This window comes from Polypterus senegalus, chromosome 8 (assembly GCF_016835505.1).
Source record: "Polypterus senegalus isolate Bchr_013 chromosome 8, ASM1683550v1, whole genome shotgun sequence".
Classification (NCBI taxonomy): domain Eukaryota; kingdom Metazoa; phylum Chordata; class Cladistia; order Polypteriformes; family Polypteridae; genus Polypterus; species Polypterus senegalus.
In genome coordinates, this window is record NC_053161.1 from 16,480,482 (window position 1) to 16,508,474 (window position 27,993).

Below are 27,993 nucleotides of genomic sequence, written 5' to 3' on the forward strand. Positions count from 1 at the left end.
TGTACTGTATATATAGAATGCATATAAAAATATGCCTTTTCAGGTTCCCTAATCCTTCTGCAGAATCCTCCTGCTTCAACATTAGAGAAAACTACCACTTACAGTAGACTGACCTTTTATTGCTGAACTTTGATAACAGTAGCTCTTTATTCATAGTAAAGCAGTACATAATGTCAACAGGAACATTGGTTAGTTTCTTAACTGTGGCTGTGATTTCAGCTCCTCCTTGGTATCCTAATGACTTGGTTCACAGTTAATGTCTTAAGACTGGATGACTGGCAACAAGGACACAACTCGCACGATAAACCATTATGATAAACTGTCAGACACAAGATTTTTTAGCTGCTGTCTTGCTTTATATTCTGTCTCTGGGTGTTTGCATTTAAAAAGAACCTTGCCTAATGAGTTAAATTATTTTTACTGTATATAGTTTCTGCATTAAGTACAATTATTTTCTAATAAGTACAAGTAAATACAAGCTGAGCCTAAATGTCAATATAGCAAATAACACATCTATGTGTATGTCCTGGAGGCATAGCTTTTGAAAGAAGGTGATACTAATTGTGATGGTCCAGGTTGGCTGCAACTGCCATAACCCTTTTGAAACCAGTACCTTCCATAGTTATAACAGGGATGGGCCATGCAGTGAGGACACGTAACAGGCAAGAGTAGTGCAAAGTGCTGAAGTGCTTTTATTTTCCAATAAGCAGGGGTTCAAAACCCCAAAGTGCAAAAGTGCAGTGTTTCAATAACAGTCAATAAATAATCCATAAAAAATCAGGTGATAAGATGAAGTTGAAAAGTCATCAATAAATAAACAATTCCATAAAAATGAGGTTTACATCCACTGGCAGGTTTCGTCCAGTAAAAGAATCACAAACCATAGTGCTTCCTACTAAAACTGAGGTCTCCTCCACTTACCCCAAAAGGGTCTCCAAATGAAGAGGAGATGTCCGCCAAAAAGTGTAGTCAACCATTTATCCCGGATCAGGTTCCCCATCCCCAACCTGATAAAATGAATAAAGTATGACATATTGATTATATTTGCAACTTTTTGCAAAACTTTTCGAATTTTATATTTTGAAATTGACCAATCGTTGACTAATGAATATGTTTTTAAACATCACATAAAACTATCAGACGACTTTTTAAGGTCATAGACTATCAGAGCCCAGCAGCAATAGGAGCAAAGCAGGAAACAGCATTGACATAACGCCAGTCCATTTCATGAGCACACTTATGCAAACACCCACACTAACATCAACTGATCTTGGGATTACCAGTCATTCTAACCAAAACATTTTTGGCAATGTAAGAAGAAAACCTATGAAGAAATAGTGGGAAAATGCAAACTCCGTAAAGACAATAACTACTGTACACTGAATCAGTGTGGTGGTCATTTTTATTTTTTTTGTATTTGTATTTTAAACCAATTTCATTAAAAAATAAAATAATTAAGTGTGAGTAATTAAGTATATGTGATGATTATCTAGTGGATTGGCTAGGACTAATAAAGACTATAAAGAGAAACCAGTTGTAACATGTAACCGGTTGTAGCATGTTGTAACTCTCTGTGGGAGAACCTAAATATTACAGTAAATAAAAATATGTAGTTTTCATTTTGATCAAATCTTCTTGCTCTATATTTGTTTATTTATAGTTTAAACTAGATTTTTAAATCATCATATTGTAAAAACCATAGGAAGTAATATTTTAAATAAAACATCCATTCATCTACCCATTTTCTGGTATTATCATCCATTTTTGGGTGTTGTAGAGTTGTGGCTTTCTTATCAGCAATACACATGAGGCAGAAACAAGGCCAAGATGGCATGTCCATCCAACTAATACTCAAACAGAGTCACAGCTGCACTGAAGTTGGGATATTTTAAAGGGAATTACTTTAACAATATTACTTTAGAGTGTGAAAAAAATTAAACAGAGCCTTCAGGCAGAATTTCACACATACATGGAATAAGAACAGGCACCCCGTCCCAAGAATTGTGGGGAAAACAAATCAACTAACATTTACCACAGTACTTAGTCAGTTTCTTTCTTTGCCATATTATAAGAGTTCTATGGTAAGAGTTTTGTGCTCAAAGTGTGTCAGTTGAGGAAAAACTGACCTTAACATTGTTGCACTTATTAAAATTAGGTGGTTTTATTGTTGTTTTGTCTCTGTATATTTGAAAGAAGCAAAAAGTGAAATTTCTCAAAATAAAATTGCTTTTTTTTACACCATAATAGTCTTATTTTGTGATGTTGATTGTTTAGCAAACAAGGCATTTTTCTAGAAAATAATCTAGAGATATTCACTGTTTTCATATTAGTTTTGTATATTATTAATGCAAATGTATTTTGCTCTTCTTTACTAATAACCTTTTCATCTATCCAGCTATCCAAGCATGCCTACATTTTAACTTTCATGTAAATTTGTGTTTGACTACATAGCTAACATTTTAACAGGGAAATAATAAATACAGCAAATTACATTTGTGTGGTATGATAGACTTTAAATCTTAATAATGGTCTGCTGATTAAGCAATACAAATGATGTACGAATAAACATTTCTAGGACTGGATTCTAAACCATTAAGCCCACAGTAGAGGTTTTCTTTGCTTTTGACAGCACAATTTTCAATTTGTAACAATTTTTATGTCTCTGTAAAGTGTAAAGGATGGATTAACCCAATTTATTATTAATATGAATATATTTATTTGGAGTATAATTGTACAGTATTCAAAATATTTTTTATAGTAACAAATTTTTAGTAAGTTAAAGGCATGTTAATTTCAGGTGCCGCAGTGGGTAGCGCTGCTGCCTCACAGTTAGAAGACCTGGGTTCGCTTCCCGGGTTCTCCCTGCGTGGAGTTTGCATGTTCTCCCCATGTCTGCGTGGGTTTCCTCCGGGTGCTCCGGTTTCCTCCCACAATCCAAACACATGCAGATTAGGTGCATTGGCAATTCTAAATTGTCCCTGGTATGTGCCTGGTGTGTGTGTGTGTGTGCCCTACGGTGGGCTGGCACCCTGCACGGGGTTTGTTTCCTGACTTGCACCCTGTGTTGGCTGGGTTTGGGTTTAGCTCCAGCAGACCCCCGTGACCCTTTAGTCAGGATATAATGGGTTGGATAATGGATGGATGTTAATTTCAGTGGAAAATAATCTCTGCTCAAGGTTAATTTAAAAGTATTCTGATTTTTATTGTGGTCCTTAAGTCAGATAACTGTAAGTGCTTATTCATTCAAAACCTTTTTATTCTCTTTTTTTTTTTTATTAACAATGACTTTTCTGACTTTCTTTAGGTATTCAGTTTTTCCTTATACTCAGCTTGAAAGGATTGGTGTTAAACATCCAAAACCATGGCCTTTTTTTGGTAATATTTTCATCTTTCAAAAGGTGAGAGAACAAGAATTTCTGTTATGTATGTTTTTTGCTTATTTAAAGGATACCAAATTCCACATTTAAATGCTGCTAACACATCAGATATTTAATGTTTTAGCTTTGTTTTACATGCTTTAGCAACTTATGAAGATTTTGTCAATGTAAAGAATTCTTCTTTTTAGCTGCATATGCAATGCTTTTGTTTTTTATGCAATTTCTGTTTACAAAACTTACTTTCCTTCACTGAGATCAGACTTATTGTGAGTTGTACTCAAGTCCTGACTTTTTACAGGCTGTGAAAAGGCTAGTCCTAAGTAAAAGAAAAATGTTTGGGAATTTGTATTGAACCATATTGCATCTACTTGGACCATGGATGTGATAATTGATGAGCAAGCTTGTTTATCAAAATGTTTAAAGTTAAGGTGTTTCCTTACACTCATCACTGACTAGTATGGAGAGTTTTTTTCTTGGAGCACCTTTGTGTCCAATAAAATTAACAATGCCCTGAGCAGTTGGGTAGTGCAGCAGAGCTTGAGGATTTTTGTCTTTATGTATTTTTTATGTGCCAATTAGTTTGTGATTGGTGCATTTCACAAGGAAACTCAATCATTCCTTTAGTCTGTAAGGATTTCACCCTGGGAATGGAAAACCTGTGGGTGTGCAGTGTTACGTGCAAGCTTTCTGCTGTGTAGACATATTATTTAAATAAATTGCTTTTCTGTAAAGAAAAAGGACAATGCCTGTTACTACTCTTTAAATGTGAAGCATTACAAAGATTGCAGCAGCTTTTTATAAAGCATGTCATTATTGCAATTTAAGGATGAACTATTATCAGTGATGAGGTAAAGTTATACTTTATGTCTTTATTAAAATTTCACAGATGTTATTTTATTTATTTTCATGATAATCTGTGTTTGTTTTTCCTTCTAAAGCAAATAAATGTTTCTTTGGTTCTTTGTGTATCTGAGAATAATGAGTTTCCTCTCTGTGGATGTTGTCATAATTACCATTATCCGAGAGGAATTTAATAAATTGTAACATTGTGATTCTCTATGCTGTGGCGTGCTTGAATGGTAACATCACTTCAGAAGAGGCCCACCAAATCAGCAAGCTAATTAAAAATGCAAGCTCAGTTAAAGAACACACTCCGGACCCCCTGCAGGTAGTAGCGAACCATGCTGCACATCTTCTCTCTGAGACACTAACACTGAGTACTTTCAGCCAACAAATTATTCAGCAGAAGTGTGTCAAGAAATGCTACTGGGGTTCCTTTATACCAACAGAAATATGTCTGTATAATGCCTCACTGTAACAGCCAAGTCAGAACTTTCCTTTTTAATTTTCTTCCTTTATAGTCATTCCTTTTTGTGTTCAGGCTAAAATAACTGTGTATATTTATTTACTTGTTAACTTACCTACCATATTTATGTATTTTATTTATTTGAATAACATCTGTAAAAAGCCAAGTTCCCCCCTGGGGACATCTATCTATCCATCCATCCATCCATCCATAATTTGGTGTTTAGTTTGTCAAATGGGTTGTCATGTCATTATTATAGAAAATCATGAGTGAGAGCAGAAAATGTACCACTCTTTTTTTTGTGATGGAGGAAGACTCAATCTGACATTATCCTGTGACAGAAAATTGCAGAATCAAGGAGTAATATCCCTTCAACATATAGAGCATACAGTAACTGTCTATCTACTGTAGTTTATCTTTTAATGTGTTCTTACAGAGAAACGTTAGCATATGTAATAAAACATTGACATCTTCAGAGGAGAGGGACATATATTGGCAGTCAAAGACCTCTAGAGGACAGTAAACAGTGACAGAATTGCCGGAGCATAAAAATAAACTCAAGGGCATAACAGTGGACAAAAGGCTTTTGTATTCTGGGAAAATTAATAGAAAGTTTTTATAGAAAATGAAGAGCAAGTTATACTGCTTATGCTACTCCTACAAGGTTATTATAGTTTTGGCTTTTTATATTAGTTTTTATTTCTATATTATTTCTGATCTTACTTAGAAATTCACTTAAGTTTTAATCTTCCTTCATTATGTATTTTTAGTTTTTATTTAGGTTTTATTTCAGAAATACATTTCTGTTTTATTTTTATTTATATTAGTTTCAGTTTTAGTTTTAGTAATTGTGGTATGGTTAAAGACTTACTATGGAGTTTAGTTTTGTTGCATAATCATACAGAACTGTACACTTAATGGGTTTGGATATGAATTTAATTTGAGTGTATGCTTACTATACTACATGGTTTACTATCTCGTTTTGTTTTTGTCTATAATAACAAAGCCAGGTGCCGAATATAAACAATATTATACAATTTTATCATTTTATTTTCTATGTCATTTGTGCTGTAGAAATGTGCACTTACTTTTGGCACATTTCATCTTTTCCATTTCTTGCCCAGAATGGGACAATTTGTGATGAAATATAGGTGAATTTTAAGATTTGAGGGTGTTTTACTTAAATGTCTACAGCAAACAACATATCCTTCTCCAAGACAATGTGCTTGCAATTAATGCCTTCAGTGCTGTATTCACAAATCTCCCATACTGGGCTTTGTTATTTTCTACCAGCTATATTGATCTCTGGTTCCAATTTATAGGCGGAATTTTGCCACCTGCAGTCCTGAAAAAAATATCAAAAATCAAAAAATAGATTCTACTAGGTTCTGACAGGTGTGATCATGAAAATCATGGGGGCTTAGGAAGGACAGGGCTCTTAGGCTTGAATGAATGTGCAGAACCCAGCTAGCTGTATTGAGGGAAACAAAGAAAAACAAGCATGTATTGTCAAGGTTAGGGGTAGTGAGACTTGACTAACACATGCATAAGAACAGTAAGTCATAGAAGTTTGTACAGACACAAATTGAGAAACAGCATCTGAGATTAGGAGAAATATATACATTTTCTAAACCTGCTTATCCAGAGCAGGATCTCAGGAAACCTGGAGCTAATCCCAGCAGTTTTGGATGTAAGGCAGGAAAAATCCCTGGACAGGGTGCCAGCCGATTGCAACAATACTATATATATATGATATGGCTGATGTTGAAATATCATGCTGTTTTGTTTTTAACACTAGAATTACCAGAGCCTACGAAAAAAACTCGTAAATCTGTCCCACCTTAAATCGCTTCTTAAAATTGTTCACAGCTCTCCACCAGCGTATTTTGTCATCTAAATGTGCTTATAAAAATCAGGCTGCTAAGCAGCTGGCTATTCCATCCCCCCACCGACCGAATGTGCACAAACTTCTCCCAGATCATGCCTTGTTTGATTTTCTGGGAGTGAAGTGGAGTTTTAGAGTGGAAATAATAGATCGTTGTTTGGAACACACGCATTTCATGTCTGTTCCGTTTTTACAGTAATCTGTGTAAACACATTGTTAAAACAGAAACGTTTTTTACATTCTAGTAGTAGATGACAAAATGTAGGCATAAACTATATAATGTATGAAGCCTGAAGTCCAAATATCAAAAGAAATATTTTCACAGAAAGTACAAATCTAACACAACAATTGTGCTTTTATTCAAAAATATAACCGCAGAAAGAAAAAGCCGCCTTAACATGCGACTTTGACAACTGTTTATTATGACTTCCTCCGTGGCGCAATAGACTCAGCTGCCGACTGGGAATCAAAAGGTCGCGAGTTTGATCCTGCACCTCTCCATTTTGAAAAGTAAACTGCTCTTAGTCTTATTATTTTAGAATAAAAACATACATTTGATTTCAGTCTGTAACACAGCCAGTGTAATTTATGATACTTGTAAAGGTTAGCTTTGTTTTTTTTTTAGTCAGTTTTATTATCTCGGCCGCTTTCATGAGCCCAAATACACCCCACCCTCGCATCTGATACTGCTGTTTTCACATAGACGCGCTGTAACAGAGGTAAACTCAGCTCCCTTCTACATCGGAGCAAGAATGCACATCCCGTTGCTTGCATACTAAAGTGTCAGCAGGCACTTTTCGTGGCATTACACACAGGTATATCGTGTCATAAAATGATTTCTTCAAAATGTCGAATGTTATTTATTTGGCACGGACATGTCTGCATGCACTTTTTCTGGCATTACACAGACGAAACATTATTTAACATTAATAAATACAGAAAAAATACAAAACACATTGGTAGGTTTAGTTTATCACCAGTTGGCAGACTCTTTTCACCTACCTACTTGTTGTTCAGTGGAGACATTGCCAACTCAGGAATTTTACAAGATTTGTATCTCTTCATTGTTAAACAAACTTAAAGCCACTGAGAATACTTAGCTGTGGTTTCTGTAATGTATAAAAAAACACATTAGATTGTGTTGTGTATTCTTTAAACTGAATAGAATATAAGGACTAATAATAGTCTCTAAATGTGTGTATTATATTTTAATTGCCAATTATTCTATTCCATCTGTGTTGGTGATTACTGATATTGCATTGTGAACTTCCTGCTTGTGGATTTGTTGAGCTAAGATCTTATTAGCCTTCTATCCATGTTCATAATAATGATATCGCAATTTAAAAATGAGTTGTTCTGTTTTTTTTTTTTTGTTTTTTTTGTCAAAAGGTTGAGTTCTGATTGCCTGAAGCCTGTCTTTTCCTAAAGTGTGCCTCATTTGGAGACCTGGCGTGTTCTTGATCTATTCTGGTTATTTCACTGATTAACTCTAAGGCTTTCTTGTTTTCAGATTTACTTTTGTTGGAGTGATACGAGATAGTCTGTCGTCTTAAAAATGCCTTCAGAGTTTCACAGAGTATTCCTGCAAAAACCTCTGAGGATGCATTTTCTCTAAAAAAAATCAATTTGCTTGGATATAAATTCTGTACAGTTCACATCAGCTAATAACAGGGGGTTAAAACGCCAGCAGTGAGATGAGTATGTGGGGCATAGTGATGTGAGCTCCATGATCAGAGGGGCATGGTCGGAGATAACAAGTGTGTTCTATTTGCAAGATTTGATCGTGGACAAGAAATTGTTATATATAAAGAAATAATCAGTTCTTGAGTAACAATGATGTGCTAGTGAGAAGAAGGAATATGCTCTTAAGTATGGATTTAGAAATATCAATGGGCCTGATAAGTTATGATCAATTAAAAACTGTGTGATTATTTTTGCAGTGTTAGATGTTGTTACCGCTGTAGCTGAGGACCTATCCAGGTCTGGATTTTAAACACAATTAAACTTTCTGGCCATTATAGGAAATTACGTTGAAGACTTAACACTTCAAAGGCTTCTTGGATCTTCTACTGTTGTTAGAGCTTTAGTTTCTTAGTCCTCTACCCATAGAGGTAGAGTGACTTGGCCCAGAAATGACTCCAGGGTGGAATGTTAAAAAGGTATCATTGCGAGGTCATATTTGAGTCTTGTGTCAGTAGAAGAGTCTAGGGCCAGAATAACTGGTGGTTAGAGGAGAGTCCAGAATCGATTTAAACAGAGGTAAGAGGCAGAGTAAGAGAAGAAGAATGACAAGATGGAAAAATGAGGAGACCAACAACCAAACACGCAACATTATCCTGTAATAGCAAACCTAGTAGAATAACAAGTGTTAGTTTTTCTTTGCTTTGCTTTGCTAACTTAAGTCCTTTATTTTTATTACTCCCTTTGTATGTTTTGATCAACATTATTTTAAACAATTCCCTAGAGCTTTTGTATTATTCATGTTGAGGATTGACATAGTTTATACTAAATTTCTCAACATGGGAAATGACTGTTTGTTTTTTCTGGTTGTTTGATATCAATATTAAAAACAGAGTGCTCGCATCTAGTACACTTCAGGAGGACTTGCTTACACTTCAGATTTGGCAAAGAATGAGTAACATTCGCCCTGTGGTGGGCTGGTGCCCTGCCTGGGGTTTGTTTCCTGCCTTGCACCCTTTGTTGGCTGGGATTGGCTCCAGCAGACCCCTTCGTGACCCTGTAGTTAGGATCTAGTGGGTTGGATAATGGATGGATGAATGGACAAGTAACATTCCTTTGGTATGAAATTCCGTTTCTAAAACAATTTCTTCCCAGGGCCTAATTGGTTAATTTCAACATTCTTGCCATGCAGTTTGGAATTCCTCTTTGCCTGGTTAATTTTACTGTTCAGGTTTTTATTAATTTTTTTAATCCTTTGCCTGCTGGGCTCTTTAAAGTGATATATTTCTTCTTTAAGATTTGGTTAACTTTGATAAGTTTATTCATATGTTTCATTTGAAGAAGATGTCTCATTTGTGTACAACTGCAGCAGTCTTACAGGTCAATTCATTACAGCTGTCTTGAATACAAACTACTTTTGTTTTAGGCTTTTCCATTTTATGTTTGAGACAGTATGGTGGTAATAACTATATTGCAATCTGTTTCATGAATAGTTTGCAAACTATTTTATTTAATATCTTGATGCAGTCATAACAGAGATCAATAATCTTTGAAGCACATACTGTACAAGCATATTTTAAACTTCACTACATGCATTAAAAACATCTGGTATGGTATATCTGTTAATATTAATTTGAGCTCTTTTATACATTTCTAAATAATGCCTTCAGCAAGTTTAGAATCTGGTGGGATGTTGGGCAGATTCATAAATATGTTTACCACCTTTCCCATCTTTTGATAAATAGTGATGAGCAGACCCTGCAGAGTTTGCTTTACCATAAATTCACTGAAATCACAAAAATGTTTGCGAACTTTGCTGATGCTTTGATGTCAATAGGGAAAAATGAACTGAAGTAGTTATGAGTGGCTTATTATAATGGTGCAGTGGTGTTTTAAGTGTCACTGAGGTTTATGAAAGTGTCTGCCAACTATGTTGGATTGTTTTTTGTGTACAAAAATAACTTCTGTGCTGTGAGGCAGCAATGCTAATGCCACCATGCCTCGTACAACCAAAGACCCAAACAGAACGATAACCACAAACAAAATACAACAAATGGCCACAAACTAGCAAGAAGTAAAAATATGCATAAATATTATTGTAATCACAGAGTTCCAATATTGGTGCACATATTAGCCGTGCAGCAGCATAAGACGACTCGTTGATTGAAGTCGCGGCATTAGGTGCTGCTGTGGGTCTTTTTAGTTTCTGATCACTTTGCAGATGGTTTGCACTTTTTTTTCCATGAAAAATGTAGAAATGTCTTGTAAACAGTAATAAATCTTTCATTATTATTATTTCACATGGGTTTCTTTCTCAAGGAGGGAGAGGGATACTTTAATGCTTGTTTTGAAATATAGCTGGGCACATGGCTAATTATTCATACAAATTAGCCATGCACCTAAACACAGGCAGGGAGAAAGCTGGAGTATTGAGCAGGTATTGACATCGGGCATGCCTGAAGCAGCTCTGCAACAATCTTACAGTAGCATTGCATGAAAGTTCTGCGCATGGCTGGTACAGCTCTTGATGTTGTGCTGGGGAAAATAATGTTTATTTAACCTGGCTGCACTGTGAATTTACTGGAAAATTTTCAGTGAACAAGATCACTGGTGAATAAAGTATATGCGAAAAAAATCTTTGGTAAATTTCACCAATCAGCACTAGTGAAGAACAGAAAATTCTAGAATCTAAGCTCAAGTGTGCTGGGACAGTATCACATGTAAGATTTACTTCACTGACCTTGTAAAATCACTCCATTTGAAGTATTTCAAAACATTTTCAATGCTCTATGTTCAATGTGATTCTAATCAACCTCTAAAAAGGATGTTGTATGTTGATGTGAATCATTGCAAAAGTTTGCATCTACCTAACAGCTCTTTTGTTTTGTGAATATCAGTTTGTCAAGCCATGGAGCAAATGATGGATCAAGCAATAATCAGCCAGAAATCTGTAAAACTTCTTTTATAGCATATAATCTTGCTATTGGATAATGTGTCTGTATGCTTTAAATGTTATTTTGGTCACTCTAATTGGGTTTTCTGGTCAGCTGCCTGGAAAATGTACATATTTTTTAAAAGTGTGAAAGAAAGTACCCTATTACCTCTATCTTTACATACAGTATGTCATGGAAACACTTTCAGCTCACATCATATAATTGTAGAACTGCATTTGTAAAATGCACTTCAGAGAACAGATACCAGTACTTATATGTAGGTAAAATGAAAACCAACTCTTTTCAAAATCTATTATTGATAATTGTATATTTGCTAGACAATCTATATTAACTTACATTAAAATTTCTTTATTTGTGTTTGTGAAACTATCTGTGAGCTCTCTGTTTGCAGTATGTAGTCAGTGCAACTCAGAGATACAGAGTTGGTTTGTAATGGATCCCTTTAAACCGTGATTTGTAAATCGAATACAGGTGGTGCATTTTAGTGGAACTTAGCTAGAAAGCTGCAGGACACATTTCTAAAATTAAATAAAAACAAAATTTATGTATTAATTTTTGCAGTAATGGCATTAAGCTTCCAGTGTACCAGTACCAAAATGCATGTTAGTTGAAACCCTCAAGGCTTGTTTTTAGTGTTGCGTGTATGTGTATGTAAGTCTGCTACAGACTGCCTTACATTATTCTTTATTTACACTACATGCTGCAGATGAAGTGTCCCAGCTGTGAAGTTTTAAATCCGAATCTAACTTAAGAGGCTGGGATAAATTTTGAGTACTTTGCATTTTTGGCTTCATCTTCAGATTAAAGCACTTTTATTAAATTTTTTTTTCTTAAAGCATGTTTAAGTTCCAACCTACAATAAAAAAAATTGTAAGTAAAATATTTGTGATCAACCACTAACCAGAAGACCCTTAAAAGCAAAACAACAATAAAGTAAAAGAGGAACTTGAGTATTAATGATTAGTATAAACAAGTTACATAATGAAAAATGTTCAAAATCTGTTATGTAATAGCTGTCTTGTTTGTTTGTTTGTTTCCTTTCAATTTTGTACATCCAAGGCAGATTGCCAGATATCTTCAGCACATTTATTGAACGGTAATCTTTTTTATTAATGGGAATACCATTAACTAGTTTTTAAACTTGTCTCACAATATTCTTAATACATTTTTGAAAGAGATTGTATCCTTTCATGATTCCAATTAAATAACAAACAGTCTACTTGTATATTCCTTTAAAATTCTGCTGTATTAGTTTTTTTCTTAAGGCTAACTCTTTGTAGCAAAAGCTTGAATTTGTCCAAAAATGTACAAATGTATCATTCCTAAACTGCTTATGTTAATATTGTGAAATCTGCCGGATATGTGATTCTATTCAGCATACCCACTAGGGATGATACATTTAAACAACATCTATTATGTAAAAAAAAACAGAAACTTTGTGCACAAAGAAAGGAGATTATTGGATCTGTAAATTTATCTTCATATTGTACAAGATTCCTTTTGAGGTTGTGGGTTCTTCTAAAGCAATATGACTGCTATGCTCTACCATTTTCCATGTCAATAAGTTATTGTACTACTTTCCTTGTCCCTGTTGCATAGTGACATGAACAATGTATTATATTACATTGGTTTTATAATGCAAAAGTCTTATCTCATAGCTCCAATTAAAATGTTAGGTTAATATACTTGTGTCAGTTTTACTTTATTTATTTATTTTGCTTTTTCACCTTCAGGAAATGTATTCATCCATATGTCCATTTGCCTACACTGTTCTTTCCAATTTAAGTTTATGGGGACTCAAACCTGTTATTAAATAAAGTCATGTTGCAGAAACCGCCTTAGTTTAAAAATAATACCACTGCAGAATGAATTTTGTCAATCATATTAATACGAAACTGACCACATATTTGCTTATAATTTGTATTACTACCAGAAAACAGTACCTCTACCCCAGTACAGAAACAAATAATAAGGATGATTCAAGTGTAGTGCTCACAATATGCACATACTGTATAAAGGTTAAATTAAAAAATCGCAATGAAATGCTCAATTCTGACTCTCCAGGAATGAGATCACATATCTCACACTCCTGTTTGTCTAGCCTAGCAATGGCATAGCAACTATTAACAAAACTATCCCAAAATGGCAGCACCCATAAACAAAACAAGACAGGGCCACAGGAGAATATGAATGTTTTTTAACAACATTTAAAACACATAGGAACAACAAAAAATACAACCAATGTATTCCTTGACCTTCAAATTCCAAGAAACTATACTCAAATCATATTTAGGCAAGTGAACAGTTGAAAATTACAGGAACAGAAAAAAATTAAATTCAAAAGCCTGATCATAACAACTGCTTTGTACCATACTACTCAAATTATAAAAAATATATAATAACATATATATAATAATATATAAAAATGTATCAAAATCTATTTCACACAAAACACGTGTGATGCTGTTAAGTCAACTTTTTTCTTGTACAGTTCAATCATGTCACTCTGCTCTAGCCAGTGTAGAACAAAGTACTGCACAAGATCTAGAAGTGAAATTGAGAAGCAATAAACTTTTAAGTCTGGAGATTGCACAACCCCACTTAAACAGACCTCCACAATGATTGCCAACAATATACTGAATGATTGGAGGGGAAAATTATACTGGCAAAAGATTAATATAACCAAAACACATGAATATGATGCCTTGGTAAAAACAAAAAATTTTACAAACTCCTATCCAGCTGTGGCTGCAACTCCCAAATCTAAATCCAAACACACACAGCTTAAAGAGCTAATTACAAATATATAATGCCTTTAGAAACAGCAACAATAAGTCCAGTCAATTTCATGTTGGTGGAATATATGAATAATGGAAGACACAGCAACAGCAGCCAATGGTGCAAACTTGTTAACAAACAATAACATGAAACAACCTCACCAAGTCTGTGTCTTCCTTCGGTTGTTTCACATCCTCTAGAATCATTAGTGGTTTGTTCCTTATTTTTCGGTCCTGCATGACCCTGCACCAGAATTTACCAGCTGGTGTTATTCTGCTAATGAATCCAGATCAGCTGAGGCTCATGGTCATTACTTTCTTACTGCCTCCATTTAATTGCTGCTTCCTGCTCTGAACAAATGGAAAAGACTGGGTTGTTTCAGGCGAAGATGACACGTTGCAGTTGGTAAACTTAAACACAACCCAATATTCCTCACTGCAGTTATATATATATATATATATAAACAGTATATATATATATATATATTATCTATACTAATAAAAGGCAAAGCCCTCACTGACTCACTCACTGACTCATCACTAATTCTCCAACTTCCGTGTAGGTAGAAGGCTGAAATTTGGCAGGCTTATACCTTACAGCTTACTTACAAAAGTTGGGCAGGTTTCATTTCGAAATTCTACGCATAAGGGTCATAACTGGAAGATATTTTTCCCCATATAATGTAATGGAGTCTTGAGTTGGAGATGGCCGCGGGGGGCGGAGTTTCTTGTGACATCATCACGCCTCCTACGTAAGTACGTAGAGCACAAGGAAGAACTCCAAACAGCGATCAGCACAAACCGCCATTTCACAATTGAGAAGGCAGAAAAACATTATGAAGCAAATGATGCATACAAGCATATTCATAAGTACAGCTACTGTGGAAACAAAGCACGGCGTGAACCGTAAGTTTATATTAAATTAAGTTCATAGGCTACCACTAGCGTTTGTAATTTAGTGCCTGCCCATATAAGGCCGTCCATCAGCGGCAATCCAATACAAACACTGCCGGTAAATATTCACGTGTGAAGGACTGTGCTTATGCAGAGGAAGATGAGATGGTCAGGGTGGTGTTTGGCACAAACTCATTGAAACTGCGAGAGAAAGTTTTAAGTGCGGGTCTTAGCTGACATTACACGAGATGGCACCAGTACAGCTGGGAACCTTCGATGCAAGAACACCAAGCGGCTCACGTGAACTGACGCAATGCACAGACAAAAAGCAACAGTTCCAAAGAGTGCTGAACAAAACCGAATTACACAATTGAGAAGGCAGCAAAAAAATATGAAGCGTCTTATACATAGAATCATATTCATAAGTGCAGCTACTGCGGAAACAAAGCACACGGTGGAAAAAGTCAATGTCCTGCTAAAGGAAGACAGTGTAAAAAAAAACCCGTGCATGCAGTTTGTCACATCACAGATAAAAAGGAAGACGAGCTGTTTATTGATGCAGTAAGGAACTAATCGATGAATGAAACCTCTTATCTTTACAACGATTGACAAACACGGAATGTAACTTGAACACATCCTACAAATACGAGCCTGATTGAAAGAAATAATGATAATCAAATCCTTGATGACAGCAACATTCAATAACACTCACAAAACAATTACTGTATATTGACAATCATGTTACGTTATTTTTAAAATGTTCCCTTTTCTTTTTCATAACTTCTACTTCTCCACTGCGATACACGGGTATATATATAAATGTATATATATACCCGATCTACAATACATACTTTAGCATAGACAAGCCACACGCTGTGGCGAATTGTAGAGTCTTAAGCCTCTAACGCCGACATTCGAGGTTGATTCGAGAGGGATGTACTGACTATGTATGCGCGCTACCGATTCATTTTACCTTCATCTCCTTGGTTTGGGACGTATGAAAAATATTAGGTTAAGCAGAATCATGTTACGTTATTTTTAAAATTTTCCCTTTCTTAGCACAAGCACAGCTGAGAAGCTTCGATGCATGTACTCCATAACGCGTTAAAAAATAACGCATTTAATCACACTTTCAATTCCAAGCAAACGGGAACTTTTGTCAATGCATGATTTCCTGGTACATCCATTACACTGATGCACACATCACAGCTACAAAAATGTTAGAGTCGGAATAAAGCGCGTTCCTACGACTGATCATTTCGACTTCCCGAGCGAAACCTTGATAAAAGCATGGTTTTGTGCACACTGAAAAGCAAGCAAAATTAGATGCATTACAGAAAGCGGACTTTGTGGCTCTTACTGGGGATCATTGGACTTCCGTGACCGTTAGTAATTCTAAATACATCTAATTACAAAATGTTCAATGATCACACTGTTTTAGCCTAATGTACAAAATAATTTTGGCTAATGTTACTCAGAGTTTAAAGAGTAAGCTGGTCAAATTACCTTTTATGTTTCTGACTTATTTTTTTAAGAAGAAAAACTGCACTTTATGGTGAAATTTTGGTTATTATTATTTAAAGACAATACTATTCTGCAAATGTACTTAAAGTACTTAAACTACCACTTTATTTTTAAGTCTGCCCAATTTTAACCAGGGATGATATTTTTGTTTCTGTTTTGAATTCAAATGCAGTTTAAAGGCTTTTTTTTCAGAAATTAAAACAGCTTCAGTTTACAATATTCATGTCCATGTCTATTATTTGATTCTGTAAGCCCACTAAAACCGTTTTAAATAAAAAAAAATTTGCATTTGTGGCAAATTTACGTAGTGCGATTACATACCATTAATCAAGATTAATTCTTACACAGCCTCTAATTAATTGGATTAATTTTTTTAATCAAGTCCCACCCCTAATATATATATATATATGTAGATATATATATGTAGATTTGTATATATATATGTGTATATACAGTATATATGTAGATATGTATATGTTGTATATACAGTATGTATATATATATATATGTGTATATATACAGTATGTGTATATATATGTATATGTATATATATGTGTATAGATGTGTATATATATATATATATATATATATTTATATATATATATATATATATATATATATATGCCAGCAACACTCATATCAATGACAAAACAATTACATTAACAATCATCTTACGTTATTTTTAAAATGTTTGCTTTTCTTTTCATAACTTCTTTAACACACTACTTCTCCGCCTGCCTTGGTATTCTGCTAGTATATATATATATATATATATATATATATATATATATATATATATATATATATAAATATATACTGCTCAAAAGAATTAAAGGAACACTTTTTAATCAGAGTATAGCATAAAGTTAATAAAACTTATGGGATATTAATCTGGTCAGTTAAGTAGCAGAGGGGGTTGTTAATCAGTTTCAGCTGCTGTGGTGTTAATGAAATTAACAACAGATGCACTAGAGGGGCAACAATGAGATGACCCCCAAAACAGGAATGGTTTAACAGGTGGAGGCCACTGACATTTTTTTCTCCTCATCTCCCCACTGACATTTTTCTCTCCTCATCTTTTCTGACTGTTTCTTCACTAGTTTTGCATTTGGCTACAGTCAGTGTCACTACTGGTAGCATGAGGCGATACCTTGACCCTACAGAGGTTGCACAGGTAGTCCAACTTCTCCAGGATGGCACATCAAATGAAACCTGCCCAACTTTTGTAAGTAAGCTGTAAGGAATAAGCCTGCCAAATTTCAGCCTTCTACCTACACGGGAAGTTGGAGAATTAGTGATGAGTCAGTGAGTGAGTGAGTGAGGGCTTTGCCTTTTATTAGTATAGATTATATATATTGTCACACACGCGCGCATGGGAGGCAGCTAAAGGGCTCGAGTGAAGGCAGTTCTGAGCCATGCCGGGATGTGGCAGAGCGCACTAACTCTCTTTCTCACTTCCCTGTAGACCTAACCCGGGAGGTTCCACCTGTCTCTCTGGACGTCACTTCTGGGACCGAGCCAATGGAGACAGACCTTGCCAGCTCCGGCCCCCCTGATGTCACATCCGGGACTAAACCAATGAACGATGAACACGTGCCCGACCCTTATGACCTCACTTCCTGTCTCCCCCTTTAAAAGCCTTCCCTTTTCCCTTCTGTGTCAGTCTTGTTTTGGACTCTGTTGTAAGCACTTCAGTGCTGGTATTTAAAAGAAAAAAGTTGCAGCCAGGATACCAAATTACATGGGTGGCTGCCCCAAACCTTTTCTGTCTTTGTCTCGTTTTGTGACAGTGGCGAGTCGGCAGGATGGAGAAGTCCCAGAAGAGAAGGGGACAGGACCTGCAAAACACCCAGGTGGGAGCGCATGCGGGGCGAGTATTCAGGCGGGAGGGTGCCCCGTGGTTGGCGAGACCGGTGCGGGCTCCGCTCCCAGCACGCAGAACTAGGCCATCTAGAGAGGCCAGGGAGTGTGCGGGTGGGGCTCACCGAATTGGGCTGCCCTGGAGGGGGGAGACAAGAGGGACTCAGTATGCTCTCTTGGGGGAGAGTGCCTGCCCCCCAGTGAAACCACAGCCCCTTTACCACCTTGGGGTGCCCCAGACTGGCAGGTGAGTAAAATAACGAAGTGGAGGTTGGACCCTGAGAGGCCGACCAGTAAACAAGCCTGGTCCTTATGGGCAAAAGTATGGCAGTGGCTACGGCCCTTGGAAAACAAGCCCTACCAGGTCATTGAGCAGGTAGCGTGCTATCTGCTCCTGAAAGCACTTCCCCAGGGCTTCACCCAGCCGGTCTGGGGCGTGCAGTTTACGAACATGTCAGGGCTCATAGAGCTTCTGGAAACACAGAGGGCGGCCTCACACTCTGGGAGAGCAGAACCGTCCTTCTGCCAAACTCAGCCGGGGTATGTCCCAAGACCTAGCCCCTCCCTGTATAACCCGGAGCTTGCATGGCGTCCGCGCCGCTGGCACGCAAAACCGCTTGGAGGCAGGAGGAATGCAGGTGGAGGGGAGGAGGGCTTGGTGTGCTCTGACAAACCCGCTGGACGGTCCCGCATACAGGCGTGGTGATCGTTAACGGGTTTAAAACTTCCGCTCTGCTCGATTCCGCAGCAACATTTCCATTGTTGCCCGCCGCTTTGTGCTACGCGACAATGGCTAAAATTCAAGACCAGTATAACCTGTGTCCACGGGAAACCCGCTGGTACAGCACCGCCGCTGTGTCATTAGCTACGGAGGATCAGTCCAGAAAGTAACCGTGGCAATCCTTCCTGATCCTCCACACCCGGTGATACTAGGGCGGGACTGGTCTGACATTAAAAGCGGTGAGACACATACCACTCCCGGGTTAAGTTGGGCCTCGTTATGGACGGAGATGAACCGTCTCAAGCTGCCTCCACGCCGTGTAATCAGCCGGCAGAGAGGTGAAGCAGCCGTCCTGGCTGGCGTGGCAACTCCCGGCCGTCGCAGGCTGACACGTCATCCACCAAGCGCCGCGGAGCGGGAGGAAACCACGCCCATTGAGGTCGGCGCTGACCCTCTCTCCGTGTTGCGGTTTCAATTTAAAAGACGCCGGCTTCTTTCAAAGGGAGCAATGGAATGACGACTCCCTGAAGTTTGTAAAAATGCAGTGGTCCTTGTCAATGGCCAGCGACTAGTCAGTCGATGCCACAGGGCCCCTACTTTGTGTTAGATAATGACCTCCTTTACCGTGTAGCAATGCATGACGGGCAGGAGACGAGGCTGCTGCTAGTGCCGCGCACCTTCCGGCGGCAGGTCTGCGAGCTAGCACACGCCCACCTCCTAGGTGGCCACCTGGGCACCGAAAAACTCTGGAGCGGATCAAGCCCGTTTTACTGGCCAGGAATTAATGAGGAGGTTCGCCGCTTTTGCGCTTCCTGCCCGGAGTGTCAACTGCGACAGATTCCTAGGAGGGACCGTGCTCCTCTTGTTCCTATTCCCTTGATTGACGTTCCCTTCCACAGAATCGGGGTCGACCTGGTGGGACCTCTAGAGCCCTCAGCCCGAGGACACAAGTACATTTTAGTCCTCGTGGATTATGCTACACGATACCCGAAGCTGTTCCGTTGCGCCAGCTACCTCTAAAGCCATCGCACGGAATTACTAGGGGTATTCGCGTGGGGATCCCCAAAGAAGTCTTGACAGACCAGGGGACCCCTTCACCTCGGAGACGCTCAAGGAGACTGCCAGATTACTGAAAATAAAGCATTTAAAACCTCGGTGTATCATCCTCAAACCGACGGATTAGTAGAGAGGTTTAATCAAACTCTCAAGCAAATGCTAAGGTGGTCAGCGAGGATGGAAGGAACTGGGATCAGCTCCTCCCCTCGTCCTTTTGCCTATCGGAAGTCCCACAAGCCTCCACGGGTTCTCCCCTTTGAACTACTGTATGGGCGACAACCTCGGGCATATTGGATATTTTGAAAGAAGGCTGGGAAGAAGAGGCTCTTCCCACCACTAACATACTGGAGTATATCGCGCAGTTACGCGATAGATTTGGAAAGATTCGCCTGTCCTTAAAAGTCACATGGAGGAGGCTCAAGCAGCACAGGTTCGCTACTACAACCGCTGCGTCTCTTGGGAGTTCCACCCGGAGATCGGGTCATGGTCCTAGTGCCTACCTCCCACTCTAAGTTGCTTGCCCACTGGCAGGGCCCCTACGGTTAAGGAGAGGAAGGGACTGGTCGACTATTTGGTGAGTCAACCCAATCGCCGGCCAAAGGAGCGGTATATCATGTGAACCTGCTGAAACCGTGGAAGGACAGGGACCCGATCCCTCCTCCGCCAGCCCGCTCACTCTTCGCCACACACACGACCTTAACTTTGGCGCAGACTTGAGACCCAGGCAACGGCAGGAGCTGGAAACAGTTATCCGGACCGCTGAGAGGTAGTCAGTGAACACCCGGAAGGACCTCTCTGATTGAGCACAACATTGTGACAGAGCCCGGGTTGTTGTCCGAGAACGCCTGCACGCCTTCCCGAGGCAAAAAGGCTGAAGTGGAGCTTGAGATCAAGCGCATGCTGGAACTAGGTGTAATTGAGGAGAGTTATAGTCACTGGTCCAGACCCATTGTGCTCGCCGGTAAGCCTGACGGAGTTGGAGGTTCTGCAATGACTTCCGCCGGCTTAACCAAGTCTCCCAATTTGATGCCTATCCAATGCCACGCTGCGGACGACCTCCTCGAGAGGCTTGGACAGGCTCAATACCTGACCACACTTGACATGACAAAGGGTACTGGCAGGTTCCTTTAACGGACTCCGAAGGAAAAACGCGCTTAGTACCCCTAGCGGACACTGGCAGTATCGTGTCCTTCCATTTGGGTTACACGGGCTCCAGCAACCTTTCAGCGCCTGGTGGACAAAGTGCTTCGGCCTCATAACTCATACAGTGCTGCCTACCTAGATGACATGGTCATCTATTCCAGCACATGGAAGGAACACCTACAGCATGTCCAAGCGGTATTACGGACACTTGGTGAGGCGGGCTCGGATTAATCCCAAGAAATGTTTCTTTGGATTAAGCGAGGCCAAATATTTAGGCTACCTGGTGGGTCGGGTACCGTAAGGCCACAGTGCTCCAAAATTGATGCCATTCTGAAATGGCCCGTCCATGAACCAAGCGGCAGGTCCAAGCCTTTCGGGTTAGCGGGTACTACCGCCGGTTTGTACCCGGTTTTGAGAAAGCGCGCCTTGACTGATTTAACAAAGAAGAGGGCCCGAACATTGTGGTATGGACTGCAAAACAGACACTGCATTTGGTGACTTGAAGAAGGCCCTTACGTCCGCACCTATTTTGATGGCACCTAACTTTTCTTTGCCTTTCATCCTCCAGACGGACGCTTCGGACACAGGCCTGGGAGCCGTGCTGAGCCAAAGTGTCGATGGTGTCGAACACCCCGTCATGTTCCTGAGCCGGAAACTGTTGGACCGGGAGACCAGGTATGCGGCGGTGGAGAGGGAGGCTCTGGCGATTAAATGGGCGATCACTCAGCTGAGGTACTACCTGTTGGGCGGAGTTCACCCTTGTCACGGACCATGCACCTCTACAGTGGATGGCCCTGCACAAGGAGTCGAATCCGCGGGTCACCCGGTGGTTTCTTGACCTGCAGCCGCATAAGTTTTCGCCGCTCATCGCCGGGTGCTCTCCATGCCAACGCCGATGCTCTCTCTCGGGTTTACGACCTCTCGGTTAGGTCGCCCGACGGGTCTGGGCTGAGGGGGCCTTGTCACACACGCCAGCATGGGAGGCAGCTAAAGGGCTCGAGTGAAGGCAGTGCTGAGCCATGCCGGGATGTGGCAGAGCGCACTAACTCTCTTTCTCACTTCCCTGTAGACCTAACCCGGGAGGTTCCACCTGTCTCTCTGGACGTCACTTCTGGGACCGAGCCAATGGAGACAGACCTTGCCAGCTCCGGCCCCTGATGTCACATCCGGGACTAAACCAATGAACAATGAACACGCGTCCGACCCTTATGACCTCACTTCCTGTCTCCCCTTTAAAAGCCTTCCCTTTTCCCTTCTGTGTCAGTCTTGTTTTGGACTCTGTTGTAAGCACTTCAGTGCTGGTATTTAAAAGAAAAACGAAGTTGCAGCCGGGATACCGAATTACATGGGTGGCTGCCCCAAACCTTTTCTGTCTTTGTCTGTTTTGTGACAATATATATATATATATATATATATATATATATATATATATATATATATATATATATATATATATATATATATATATCAAAGCATACATTTTTTTGTGCTAGTCTAACATCCAAATAAAACATGGTTTAAATTTCTTTATTTATGATTAATACATTGACTGTGGTTTCAATTTGCATCCATCAACTTATGTTCAGTTTTTATCTTTTAAAATTAAATGAGTTATTCTGTATACAATACAGCCTAGTTTTTTTCATAACCTAATTTTGAACTTGTGATACTGTAATTCTTGCCACCATTTCACCCTCTGAAAGGACAGCATTGGGAAAAATGTGTTTCTAACAATGAAAATTGTGGTGAATTTCAAATGATAAGAGAACCTTGAAAAGTTCCAGCTGCTAGTTTTCAGTAGCAATTTAGAATTAATAGCTTATACATTCATAGTAATTAGCAACACTATTTTTGAAAAGGGATCTTTTGCACGATTTGTAATCGAGAAAAAGATTTGCTGTAATTGTTTATACTTTTATAGCATCCCAAGTACTTATATTTTAAGGATTCTTTTAATTTGGATAATCTATGTTTCATGTTTATACTATTCCACCTTAGGTTTATTACAAAAGCATTTACAAAATAAAAGAAGAAATCAGTTATAAACAGTATCTCACCATATTTATGTAATTCTATTAAGTTTGAAGAACTTATTTGTTTATGTATTTTTTTGATATCGCAATACAAATATCAGTATTGTTGTGATTATGGAAAGTATGATGATCTCAGTTTGAAGTCATATCGCTTAACCCCTACACATACCTCATTTCACCATGTTTCAGACTCCAAATTACAACAGTAGAAATTACTAATTTGTGAATGTACTGCTATTTTTTTTTACTCATAATGTTTTAAAACATTAGTTTGCACTGCACTTAAAATCTTCGTACTTAAAATTTTATTCTTGTGTGCCTTTAAGTGTACCTTGCAACAGTGAACGCTGAAAGATGCTATATGAAATTTGAATTAGTTTTGTCAGAAGACAGTTACAATAAAGTAACTATATCCTGCTAGAACATAATCTATAAAGAATATTTGACAAAATGAACAAAATCTTGTGAGTTTTGAATATGTGTTTAGTTTTGCTGTGTTAAGATACAAAAGCATTTTTAATCAACTCATGTATTTTTTAATGTGATGAGTTACAATGAACACCTTTTGATGAAGGCAATGTGAAAAAGTCAAGTCTGCTGCAGATAAGCATGTGATCTACCTACATATATTATTAACAACAGCTACAAATTGCTACATTGCTATCTTTTAACATATAATAATAGGATGCTATAAAAGGTGTTGGATCCTTCAAGATTTATCTTTCGACAGTGATTACAGATGAGTTTTTTTGCTCTGAGGAAAATAGTACATTTTTGAGCAGTTTATCTAACATTGTTTAAACTACTGTTGAATTTGTCATATTGGCAAGTTTGAAGTAAGAAGGGTAGTAGTCATGAGTATACCTTCATCTCTGCATAAGCTACAAGACTCAGTGAAATGTAAATTAAAGACCAATAAGTTGACCTTGAAAATTCTGTGAAAGATGGAGGCATGCACTTGTTGTTCTAGTGCTATCAAATATTGCTAATCAAACATTAATACAATTTACTTGTTTTGCTATAGCACTTATGGGATAGAAAACTTGTCTAGTAAAGGAACTTTTCTGACTAATAATCTGTTTTGTTTAGTGACACTAAATTTGCCTTACAGTTTGATTTTGGTACCTTGATTTTTCGTAGTTCTTAGTTGGTGGGCACTTGCTTGTGCCCCGATAATGATTTTGCCTTTCTGTTTGGTGCCAACCATTCTCTGGTATTACCAGCTATTCCAAATAAACATTTTTTCATATCAAAGACCAAGTGCTCCTGGGCAGTTCTTGCACATTCTATATATCTGAAAGAGAAATAAATATCATCATTATTAGACTTGCATAAAAATCTGAGTTAAAATGTTAATCTGTTACAATGAAAATTTACCCTATATTTAAATTAAATGCTGCAATAGAAGGATTTAGCTATCCTTGAAATTGTGTGTTAGACTATATACGAGTTTGTTGAGATTTTAGAAAATCTTGAATGTGCCATCTTATTCAAACTTCAAACATTTCTGCTTGTATTTTTTTTCTTTTTAATATATGCCGAAGGCTATGTGGTAAACATGAGATGCATGGATAAATTGTGAATATGTGAAATGTTGGGATTAATACACAAACATTATTATAATTTTGGACTTGCTGACTTTTTGACTTGGACATTAAACATTTTTATCTTTTTGGCCAGTTTCAATTTAAATGTTTTAAAAGTGAAAAAATGTGCTCATCTCTTGAAATCATCAAACAATTATTGCCTTCAGTGTTTACCCTGTCTAACTGGATAGATTTTGTCACACAGATCTTACTAAACATTCATTTTTGTACAAAAAAATATACAAAATTGCAGCATGTAACATTTCCGTAAATTGATTTGACCAAATATGCTGTGTCACAAGAATGATACATACTCAGGTAAAGGTTTGGGGCAGCCACCCATATAATATGGTTTCCTGGCTGCAAAATCGCTTTGTTGAAATACAGAGCACTGAAGTGCATACAACCGAGTCCAAAACAAGACTGAGGGAAAAGGGCAGGCTTTTAAAGGGGAAGACAGGAAGTGAGGTCATAAGGATTGGGCATGTAATCATCGCTCATTGGATCAGGCCCGACATGACATCAGGGGCGGAGCTGGTAAGGTCTGTTTCCATTGGTTTGGTCCCGAAGTGATATCAGAGAGACAGGTGGAGTCTCCTAGGAATGGTCTACAGGGAAGTGAGAAAAAGAGTCAGTGCACTCTGCCACATCCCGGCATGCCTCCGAACTGCCTTCATTTAAGCCCTTTAGCTGCCTCCCATGCGCACGTGTGTGACAAGGCCCCCCCCCTTAGCCCAGACCCGTCAGGCGACCTAACCGAGAGGTCGTGAACCTGAGAAAGAGCATCAGCGTTAGCATGGAGAGCACCCGACGATGAACGAGCGAAAACTTGTACGGCTGTAGGTCAAGAAACCACCGGGTGACCCGCGGATTCGACTCCTTGTGCAGGGCCATCCACTGTAGAGGTGCATGGTCCGTGACAAGGGTGAATTCCCAGCCCAACAGGTAGTACCTAGCTGAGTAATCGCCTATTTAATCGCCAAAGCCTCCCTTTCCACCGCTGCATACCTGGTCTCCCGGTCCAACAGTTTCCGGCTCAGGAACATGATGGGGTGTTCCACACCATCGACACTTTGGCTCAGCACGGCGCCCAGGCCTGTGTCCAAAGCGTCCGTCTGGAGGATGAAAGGCAAAGAAAAGTTAGGTGCCATCAAAATAGGTGCGGACGTAAGGGCCTGCTTTAAGTCACCAAATGCAGCCCCTGTCTTCTCAGTCCATACCACAATGTTCGGGGTAGTCTTCTTTGTTAAATCAGTCAAGGGCGCCGCTCTCTCCGAGAACCGGGTACAAACCGGCTAACCCGAGGAAGGCTTGGACCTGCCGCTTGGTTCGTGGACGAGGCCATTTCAAAATGGCATCAATTTTGGAGCACTGTGGCCTTACGGTACCTCACCCACCAGGTAGCCTAAATATTTGGCCTCGCTTAATCCAAAGAAGCATTTCTTGGGATTAATCCGGAGCCCGGCCTCACCAAGTGTCCGTAATACCGCTCGGACATGCTGTAGGTGTTCATCCATGTGCTGGAATAGATGACCACATCATCAGGTAGGCAGCACTGTATGAGTTATGAGGCCGAAGCACTTTGTCCACCAGACGCTGGAAGGTTGCTGGAGCCCCGTGTAACCCAAATGGAAGGACACGATACTGCCAGTGTCCGCTAGGGGTACTAAACGCGCTTTTTCCTTCGGAGTCCGTTAAAGGAACCTGCCAGTACCCTTTGTCATGTCAAGTGTGGTCAGATTGAGCCTGTCCAAGCCTCTCGAGGAGGTCGCCCACGCGTGGCATTGGATAGGCATCAAATTGGGAGACTTGATTGCCGACGGAAGTCATTGCAGAACCTCCAACTCCCGTCAGGCTTACCGACGAGCACAATGGGGCTGGACCAGGGACTATAACTTTCCTCAATTACACCTAGTTCCAGCATGCGCTTGATCTCAAGCTCCACTTCAGCCTTTTTTGCCTCGGGAAGACGATACGGGCGTTCTCGGACAACAACCCCGGGCTCTGTCACGATGTTGTGCTCAATCAGAGAGGTCCTTCCGGGTTTTCACTGACTACCTCCTGAACGGTCCGGATAACTGTTTCCAGCTCCTGCCGCTGTCTGGGACTTAAGTCCGTGCCGAAGTTAAGGTCGTGTGTGTGAGCGAAGAGTGAGCGGGGCTGGCCGGAGGAGGATCGGGGTCCCTGTCCTTCCACGGTTTCAGCAGGTTCACATGATAAACCCGCTCCTTGGCGACGATTGGGTTGACTCACCAAATAGTCCACCAGTCCCTTCCTCTCCTTAACTTCGTAGGGGCCCTGCCAGTGGGCAAGCAACTTAGAGTGGGAGGTAGGCACTAGGACCATGACCCAATCTCCCGGGTGGAACTCCCGAAGAGACGTGCCGCGGTTGTAGTGACGGGCCTGTGCTGCTTGAGCCTCTTCCATGTGACTTTTAAGGACAGGCCGAATCTTTCCAAATCTATCACGTAACTGCCGATATACTCTAGTATGTTTGTAGAGGGAAGAGCCTCTTCTTCCCACCCTTCTTTCAAAATATCTAATATGCCCGAGGTTGTCGCCCATACAGTAGTTCAAAGGGGAGAACCCGTGGAGGCTTGTGGGACTTCCCGATAGGCAAAAAGGACGAGGGGGAGGAGCTGATCCCAGTTCCTTCCATCCTCGCTGACCACCTTACGCAGCATTTGCTTGAGAGTTTGATTAAACCTCTCTACTAATCCGTCGGTTTGAGGATGATACACGAGGTCTTTAAATGCTTTATTTTCAGTAATCTGGCAGTCTCCTTGAACGTCTCCGAGGTGAAAGGGGTCCCCTGGTCTGTCAAGACTTCCTTGGGGATCCCCACGCGCAAATACCCTAGTAATTCTAGGTAGCTGAGCGCGAACGGAACAGCTTCGGGGTATCGTGTAGCATAATCCACGAGGACTAAAATGTACTTGTGTCCTCGGGCTGAGGGCTAGGGTCCAACCAGTCGACCCGATTCTGTGGAAGGGAATATCAATCAGGGGAATAGGAAAGAGAGGAGCACGGTCCCTCCTAGGAATTTGTCGCAGTTGACACTCTGGGCAGGAAGCAAAAGCCTAACCTCCTCATCGATTCCCGGCCAGTAGAAATGGAGCTTGATCCGCTCCAGAGTTTTCTCGGTGCCCAAGTGGCCACCTAGGAGGTGGGCGTGTGCTAGCTGACAGACCTGCCGC

At 39.7% G+C, this 27,993-nt stretch overlaps 1 protein-coding gene across 2 annotated transcripts in view; it reads left to right on the top strand.

Moving 5' to 3' along the window:
- The window catches only part of tbxas1 (thromboxane A synthase 1 (platelet)), a 306,119-nt gene that overhangs the window by 99,049 nt on the left and 179,077 nt on the right, over window positions 1–27,993 (top strand). For both annotated transcript variants that reach the window (XM_039760829.1, XM_039760828.1), the window contains exon 3: window positions 3,305–3,398. In XM_039760829.1, the coding sequence (XP_039616763.1) occupies window positions 3,305–3,398 (94 nt within the window). The remainder of the gene's footprint in view (window positions 1–3,304; window positions 3,399–27,993) is intronic.